An 8162-nucleotide genomic window follows, 5' to 3' on the forward strand; every position below is an offset into this window, starting at 1 on the left:
TTCCACTCATACAGAACACTCAGGGGAGGGGACAATGGAGAGGTCAGGGGAGGGGAGGGTGGAGAGATCAGGAGAGGGGACAGTGGAGAGGTCAGGAGAGGGGACAGTGGAGAGGTCAGGGGAGGGGAGGGTGGAGAGATCAGGAGAGGGGAGGGTGGAGATGTAAGGAGAGGGGAAAGTGGAGAGGTCAGGGGAGGGGACAGTGGAGAGGTCAGGGGAGGGGGGGCAGTAGGGGGTTTGGTAGAGGAGCGTTTTACAGTAGGGGGTTCGGAAGAAGAGTGTTTTACAGTAGGGGGTTTGGTAGAGGAGTGTTTTAAAGTATGGGGTTTGGTAGAGGAGTGTTTTAAAGTATGGGGTTTGGTAGAAGAGTGTTTTACAGTAGGGGGTTTGGTAGAAGAGTGTTTTACAGTAGGGGGTTTGGTAGAGGAGTGTTTTACAGTAGGGGGTTCGGAAGAAGAGTGTTTTACAATAGGGGGTTCGGATGAAGAGTGTTTTACAGTAGGGGGTTTGGTAGAGGAGTGTTTTAAAGTAGGGGGTTTGGTAGAAGAGTGTTTTAAAGTAGGGGGTTTGGTAGAGGAGCGTTTTACAGTAGGGGGTTTGGTAGAAGAGTGTTTTACAGTAGGGGGTTTGGTAGAGGAGCGTTTTACAGTAGGGGGTTTGGTAGAAGAGTGTTTTACAGTAGGGGGTTTGGTAGAGGAGTGTTTTAAAGTAGGGGGTTTGGTAGATGAGCGTTTTACAGTAGGGGGTTTGGTAGAAGAGTGTTTTACAGTAGGGGGTTTGGTAGAAGAGTGTTTTAAAGTAGGTGGTTTGGTAGAGGAGCGTTTTACAGTAGGGGGTTTGGTAGAAGAGTGTTTTACAGTAGGGGGTTTGGTAGAGGAGTGTTTTAAAGTAGGGGGTTTGGTAGAGGAGCGTTTTACAGTAGGGGGTTTGGTAGAAGAGTGTTTTACAGTAGGGGGTTTGGTAGAAGAGTGTTTTAAAGTAGGGGGTTTGGTAGAGGAGCGTTTTACAGTAGGGGGTTTGGTAGAAGAGTGTTTTACAGTAGGGGGTTTGGTAGAAGAGCATAGCATCCATGTTATCCCTCCCTCCCTCCCTCCCTCCCTCCCTCCCTCCCTCCCTCCCTCATCTCACCATACTGCTGTTGAGGTTCTTGTCCACCTTGCAGAAGGTGTGTGGTGGTGTCTCTCCCTTGCCGGGGATGATGACACAGATGTCGGTGACGGCCAGGGCGGCGTAGGTCTGGCTCTCCGTGGCGCGGCGATACGTCACGTAGATCCTCTGGGAGGAGGTGGAGCTTATGTTGGCAGGGCGTCCGGAGGGCGTGGTCTGGATGACGTGGCAACCCTGCTTCAACCGCTCCTTCCACTCATACAGAACACTGGGAGGAGGAGAGGAATCTGTCATTTAGCTACTACCCTAACCCTGACCTCTAACCCTGACCCTGCTTCAACCGCTCCTTCCACTCCTTCCACAATATCAGTTGTTTATTCATAAAACCCTAGACCTGTTTTTATCATTGAAGTTTTTAGGTTTAAGTCCCATCCTACATTCTTTAAAAAAAAGTATCACCTAATAGCAGGGACAGCACCATCTAGGTGATCAGAACCTGGTAATATCAGGATTTAGGAGGGGACATAAATTACTTCAATGACAAATTTATCTGAACAGGGGGGGGGGAAATCTAATTGACTAAAAATACATGACATAGTATGAAGAAACAATACCCCAAGCAGCAGCTCCATACTACCAGTCAAACATAGAGAACTGATACTTTGTACTCATTGTTGGGGTGTGGGGGTTCATGGGTGGCTTTTGACCCAAAAACAAAGTTATTCCTCATGTCTTACTCTTTGTTAGAAAAAAAGTTTGGTCCAAATCGGATGTTAGGTACTATATTTATTGGATATTATATGAATCCTATAAATTAAAACGGCCAATTTGGATGCAATCAATAAGCTTAATTTCTCGAGAGCAAATTATATTTCAACAAATAATGTTGCAGGAATGCTAATCTTATCTTGTTTACAATTAAAGAGAAAACAGTCCTGTTGTTTGAGGTCATCGTAACCAACAACACACAGAGACCCCTCATCCAGAGATGTGTCTAATTAACCAGCCTGTTATAGTTGGTTCTCCTCTCAGTCAGAGATGTGTCTAATTAACCAGCCTGTTATAGTTGGTTCTCCTCTCAGTCAGAGATGTGTCTAATTAACCAGCCTGTTATAGTTGGTTCTCCTCTCAGTCAGAGATGTGTCTAATTAACCAGCCTGTTATAGTTGGGTCTCCTCTCAGTCAGAGATGTGTCTAATTAACCAGTCTGTTATAGTTGGGTCTCCTCTCAGTCAGAGATGTGTCTAATTAACCAGTCTGTTATAGTTGGGTCTCCTCTCAGTCAGAGATGTGTCTAATTAACCAGCCTGTTATAGTTGGGTCTCCTCTCAGTCAGAGATGTGTCTAATTAACCAGCCTGTTATAGTTGGTTCTCCTCTCAGTCAGAGATGTGTCTAATTAACCAGCCTGTTATAGGTGGGTCTCCTCTCAGTCAGAGATGTGTCTAATTAACCAGTCTGTTATAGTTGGGTCTCCTCTCAGTCAGAGATGTGTCTAATTAACCAGCCTGTTATAGTTGGGTCTCCTCTCAGTCAGAGATGTGTCTAATTAACCAGCCTGTTATAGGTGGGTCTCCTCTCAGTCAGAGATGTGTCTAATTAACCAGTCTGTTATAGGTGGGTCTCCTCTCAGTCAGAGATGTGTCTAATTAACCAGCCTGTTATAGTTGGGTCTCTTCTCAGTCAGAGATGTGTCTAATTAACCAGCCTGTTATAGTTGGGTCTCCTCTCAGTCAGAGATGTGTCTAATTAACCAGCCTGTTATAGTTGGGTCTCCTCTCAGTCAGAGATGTGTCTAATTAACCAGCCTGTTATAGTTGGGTCTCCTCTCAGTCAGAGATGTGTCTAATTAACCAGCCTGTTATAGTTGGGTCTCCTCTCAGTCAGAGATGTGTCTAATTAACCAGCCTGTTATAGGTGGGTCTCCTCTCAGTCAGAGATGTGTCTAATTAACCAGTCTGTTATAGTTGGGTCTCCTCTCAGTCAGAGATGTGTCTAATTAACCAGCCTGTTATAGTTGGGTCTCCTCTCAGTCAGAGATGTGTCTAATTAACCAGCCTGTTATAGTTGGGTCTCCTCTCAGTCAGAGATGTGTCTAATTAACCAGCCTGTTATAGTTGGGTCTCCTCTCAGTCAGAGATGTGTCTGAATTAACCAGTCTGTTATAGGTGGGTCTCCTCTCAGTCAGAGATGTGTCTAATTAACCAGTCTGTTATAGGTGGGTCTCCTCTCAGTCAGAGATGTGTTTAATTAACCAGCCTGTTATAGTTGGGTCTCCTCTCAGTCAGAGATGTGTCTAATTAACCAGCCTGTTATAGTTGGGTCTCTCAGTCAGAGATGTGTCTAATTAACCAGCCTGTTATAGTTGGGTCTCTCAGTCAGAGATGTGTCTAATTAACCAGCCTGTTATAGTTGGGTCTCCTCTCAGTCAGAGATGTGTCTAATTAACCAGCCTGTTATAGTTGGGTCTCTCAGTCAGAGATGTGTCTAATTAACCAGCCTGTTATAGGTGGGTCTCCTCTCAGTCAGAGATGTGTCTAATTAACCAGCCTGTTATAGTTGGGTCTCCTCTCAGTCAGAGATGTGTCTAATTAACCAGCCTGTTATAGTTGGGTCTCCTCTCAGTCAGAGATGTGTCTAATTAACCAGCCTGTTATAGGTGGGTCTCCTCTCAGTCAGAGATGTGTCTAATTAACCAGCCTGTTATAGGTGGGTCTCCTCTCAGTCAGAGATGTGTCTAATTAACCAGCCTGTTATAGGTGGGTCTCCTCTCAGTCAGAGATGTGTCTAATTAACCAGCCTGTTATAGTTGGGTCTCTCAGTCAGAGATGTGTCTAATTAACTAGCCTGTTATAGTTGGGTCTCCTCTCAGTCAGAGATGTGTCTAATTAACCAGCCTGTTATAGTTGGGTCTCCTCTCAGTCAGAGATGTGTCTAATTAACCAGCCTGTTATAGTTGGGTCTCCTCTCAGTCAGAGATGTGTCTAATTAACCAGCCTGTTATAGTTGGGTCTCCTCTCAGTCAGAGATGTGTCTAATTAACCAGCCTGTTATAGTTGGGTCTCCTCTCAGTCAGAGATGTGTCTAATTAACCAGCCTGTTATAGGTGGGTCTCCTCTCAGTCAGAGATGTGTCTAATTAACCAGTCTGTTATAGTTGGGTCTCCTCTCAGTCAGAGATGTGTCTAATTAACCAGCCTGTTATAGTTGGGTCTCCTCTCAGTCAGAGATGTGTCTAATTAACCAGTCTGTTATAGTTGGTTCTCCTCTCAGTCAGAGATGTGTCTAATTAACCAGCCTGTTATAGTTGGGTCTCCTCTCAGTCAGAGATGTGTCTAATTAACCAGTCTGTTATAGTTGGGTCTCCTCTCAGTCAGAGATGTGTCTAATTAACCAGCCTGTTATAGTTGGGTCTCCTCTCAGTCAGAGATGTGTCTAATTAACCAGTCTGTTATAGTTGGGTCTCCTCTCAGTCAGAGATGTGTCTAATTAACCAGCCTGTTATAGTTGGGTCTCCTCTCAGTCAGAGATGTGTCTAATTAACCAGCCTGTTATAGGTGGGTCTCCTCTCAGTCAGAGATGTGTCTAATTAACCAGCCTGTTATAGTTGGGTCTCCTCTCAGTCAGAGATGTGTCTAATTAACCAGCCTGTTATAGGTGGGTCTCCTCTCAGTCAGAGATGTGTCTAAATAACCAGCCTGTTATAGTTGGGTCTCTTCTCAGTCAGAGATGTGTCTAATTAACCAGTCTGTTATAGTTGGGTCTCCTCTCAGTCAGAGATGTGTCTAATTAACCAGCCTGTTATAGGATCAGTCACTAAACCTGTCTTAGTTTCCTCTAACTGAGGAAGTGTAACTGATCTACATCTACCTACCCCGGGTCAAAACTACCCCGGGTCATAACTACCCCGGGTCACAACTACCCCGGGTCACAACTACCCCGGGTCACAACTACCCCGGGTCACAACTACCCCGGGTCACATCTACCCCGGGTCACAACTACCCCGGGTCATAACTACCGCGGGTCATAAGTGACTCGGGTCATAACTACATCGGATCATATCTACCCCGGGTCATAACTACCCCGGGTCATAACTACCTCGGGTCATATCTACCCCGGGTCATAACTACCCCGGGTCATAACTACCCCGGGTCATAACTACCTCGGGTCATAACTACCTCGGGTCATATCTACCTCGGGTCATATCTACCCCGGGTCATATCTACCCCGGGTCATAACTACCCCCAGGTCATAACTACCCCCAGGTCATAACTACCCCCAGGTCATATCTACCCCGGGTCATTACTACCCCGGGTCATATCTACCCCAGGTCATAACTACCCCAGGTTTGTCTACCTACCCCAGGTCAGTGAGTGGTGGTTTGTCTCGTCCTCGTCTGTAACACAGGAAGATCTGTGGTGCCATGAGACTTCCGTTGTTCAGGTCAGCTGACAGGCCGGACGGCGTGGATTCCACGCACGTGTACCCAGGAGGCACCTCTTCCCCCAGCGAGCGCATCACCACAGCGACGTCGGTGATGGGCGGCTTGGGTTTGGCCGTCTTGTGGCAGACATCGTGGAAGTGGATCTCCTGCTCCAGTGGCGTGGAGGAGTCTGTCAGACCAGCCAGCACGAAGTAGTCTGCTACACGAGGCCCCTTGTCCTCCATCTCCCATCACTGGGTAGGTCTGGATGAGAGAGAGAGATGCAGAGAGAGAGAGAGAGAGAGAAAGACAGAACGTGAAAGAGAGACAGAGAGAGAGAGAGAGAAAGAAAGAGAGAGAAAGTGAAAGAGAGAGAGAGAGAGAGAGAAAGAGGAGAGAGAGAAAGAGAGAGAGAGATAAAAAGAGAGAAAGAAAGAGAGAGAGAAAGTGAGAGAGAGAGAGATAAAAAGAGAGAAAGTGAGAGAGAGATAGAGAGAGAGAAAGTGAGAGAGAGAGAGAGAGATAAAAAGAGAGAAAGTGAGAGAGAGAGAGAGAGATAAAAAAAGAGAAAGAGAGAGAGACAGACAGAGAGAGAGAAAGAGAGAGAGATAAGAGAGAAAGTGAGAGAGAGATAAAAAAAGAGAAAGAGAGATAAAAAAAGAGAAAGAGAGAGAGACAGAGAAAGAGAGAGAGACAGAGAAAGAGAGAGAGAAAGAGAGACAGATAAGAGAGAAAGTGAGAGAGAGATAAAAAAAGAGAAAGAGAGAGAGATAAAAAAAGAGAAAGAGAGAGAGATAAAAAAAGAGAAAGAGATAAAAAAAAAGAGAAAGAGAGAGAGATAAAAAAAAAAGAGAAAGAGAGAGATAAAAAAAAGAGAAAGAGAGAGATAAAAAAAAGAGAAAGAGAGAGATAAAAAAAGAGAAAGAGAGAGATAAAAAAAAGAGAAAGAGATAGATAGACAGACAGAGACAGAGACAGAGACAGACAGACAGACAGACAGACAGACAGACAGACAGACAGACAGACAGAGAGAGAGAGAGAGAGAGAGAGAGAGAGAGAGAGAGAGAGAGAGAGAGAGAGAATTAGCATGCTACCGCCAAAGCACCTTGTCCTCCATCTCCCATCCCCACACTCTGGGTCTGCACAGAGAGAGAGTATACACACTACCGGTCAAAGGTTTTACCACATCTACTCATTCAAGGGCTTTTCTTTATTATTACTATTTTCTAAGTTGTAGAATAATAGTGAAGACATCAAAACTATGAAATAACACATATGGATACATGTAGTGACCAAAAAAGTGTTAAACAAATCAAAATATATTTTATATTTGAGATTCTTCAAAGTAGCCACCCTTTGCCTTGATGACAGCTTTGCACACTCTTGGCATTCTCTCAACCAGCTTCATAAGGTAGTCACCTGGAATGCATTTCAAATAAAAGGTGTGCCTTCCTAAAAGTTAATTTGTGGAATTTCTTTCCTTCTTAATGCGTTTGAGACAATCAGTTGTGTTGTGACAAGGTAGGGGTGGTATACAGAAGATAGCCTTATTTGGTAAAAGACCAAGTCCATATTATGGCAAGAACAGCTCAAATAAGCAAAGAGAAACGACAGTCCATCATTACTTTAAGACATGCAATATAGAAAATGGAAATACACTGCTCAAAAAAATAAAGGGAACACTTAAACAACACAATGTAACTCCAAGTCAATCACACTTCTGTGAAATCAAACTGTCCACTTAGGAAGCAACACTGATTGACAATAAATTTCACATGCTGTTGTGCAAATGGAATAGACAACAGGTGGAAATTATAGGCAATTAGCAAGACACCCCCAATAAAGGAGTGGTTCTGCAGGTGGTGACCACAGACCACTTCTCAGTTCCTATGCTTCCTGGCTGATGTTTTGGTCACTTTTGAATGCTGGCGGTGCTCTCACTCTAGTGGTAGCATGAGACGGAGTCAACAACCCACACAAGTGGCTCAGGTAGTGCAGCTCATCCAGGATGGCACATCAATGCGAGCTGTGGCAAAAAGGTTTGCTGTGTCTGTCAGCGTAGTGTCCAGACCATGGAGGTGCTACCAGGAGACAGGCCAGTACATCAGGAGACGTGGAGGAGGCCGTAGGAGGGCAACAACCCAGCAGCAAGACCGCTACCTCCGCCTTTGTGCAAGGAGGAGCACTGCCAGAGCCCTGCAAAATGACCTCCAGCAGGCCACAAATGTGCATGTGTCTGCTCAAACGGTCAGAAACAGACTCCATGAGGGTGGTATGAGGGCCCGACGTCCACAGGTGGTGTTTGTGCTTACAGCCCAACACCGTGCAGGACGTTTGGCATTTGCCAGAGAACACCAAGATTGGCAAATTCGCCACTGGCGCCCTGTGCTCTTCACAGATGAAAGCAGGTTCACACTGAGCACATGAGCACATGTGACAGACGTGACAGAGTCTGGAGACGCCGTGGAGAACGTTCTGCTGCCTGCAACATCCTCCAGCATGACCGGTTTGGCGGTGGGTCAGTCATGGTGTGGGGTGGCATTTCTTTGGGGGGCCGCACAGCCCTCCATGTGCTCGCCAGAGGTAGCCTGACTGCCATTAGGTACCGAGATGAGATCCTCAGACCCCTTGTGA

At 45.7% G+C, this 8162-nt stretch overlaps 1 protein-coding gene across 8 annotated transcripts in view; it reads right to left on the reverse strand.

Annotated features, from left to right (window-relative positions):
- LOC129834832 (C-myc promoter-binding protein-like) overlaps positions 1 to 8162 on the reverse strand; it is a 157071-nt gene that overhangs the window by 121752 nt on the left and 27157 nt on the right. For all 8 annotated transcript variants that reach the window (XR_008756311.1, XM_055900142.1, XM_055900140.1 and 5 more), the window contains exons 2-3: positions 5466 to 5792; positions 1129 to 1375 (exon numbers count right to left, since the gene is read on the reverse strand). Coding sequence is in view for 7 of the 8 variants with exons in the window: in XM_055900142.1 (XP_055756117.1) it covers positions 1129 to 1375; positions 5466 to 5773 (555 nt within the window). In the remaining variant the exon portion in view is untranslated. The remainder of the gene's footprint in view (positions 1 to 1128; positions 1376 to 5465; positions 5793 to 8162) is intronic.

This window comes from Salvelinus fontinalis, chromosome 35, assembly GCF_029448725.1.
Source record: "Salvelinus fontinalis isolate EN_2023a chromosome 35, ASM2944872v1, whole genome shotgun sequence".
Taxonomy (NCBI): domain Eukaryota; kingdom Metazoa; phylum Chordata; class Actinopteri; order Salmoniformes; family Salmonidae; genus Salvelinus; species Salvelinus fontinalis.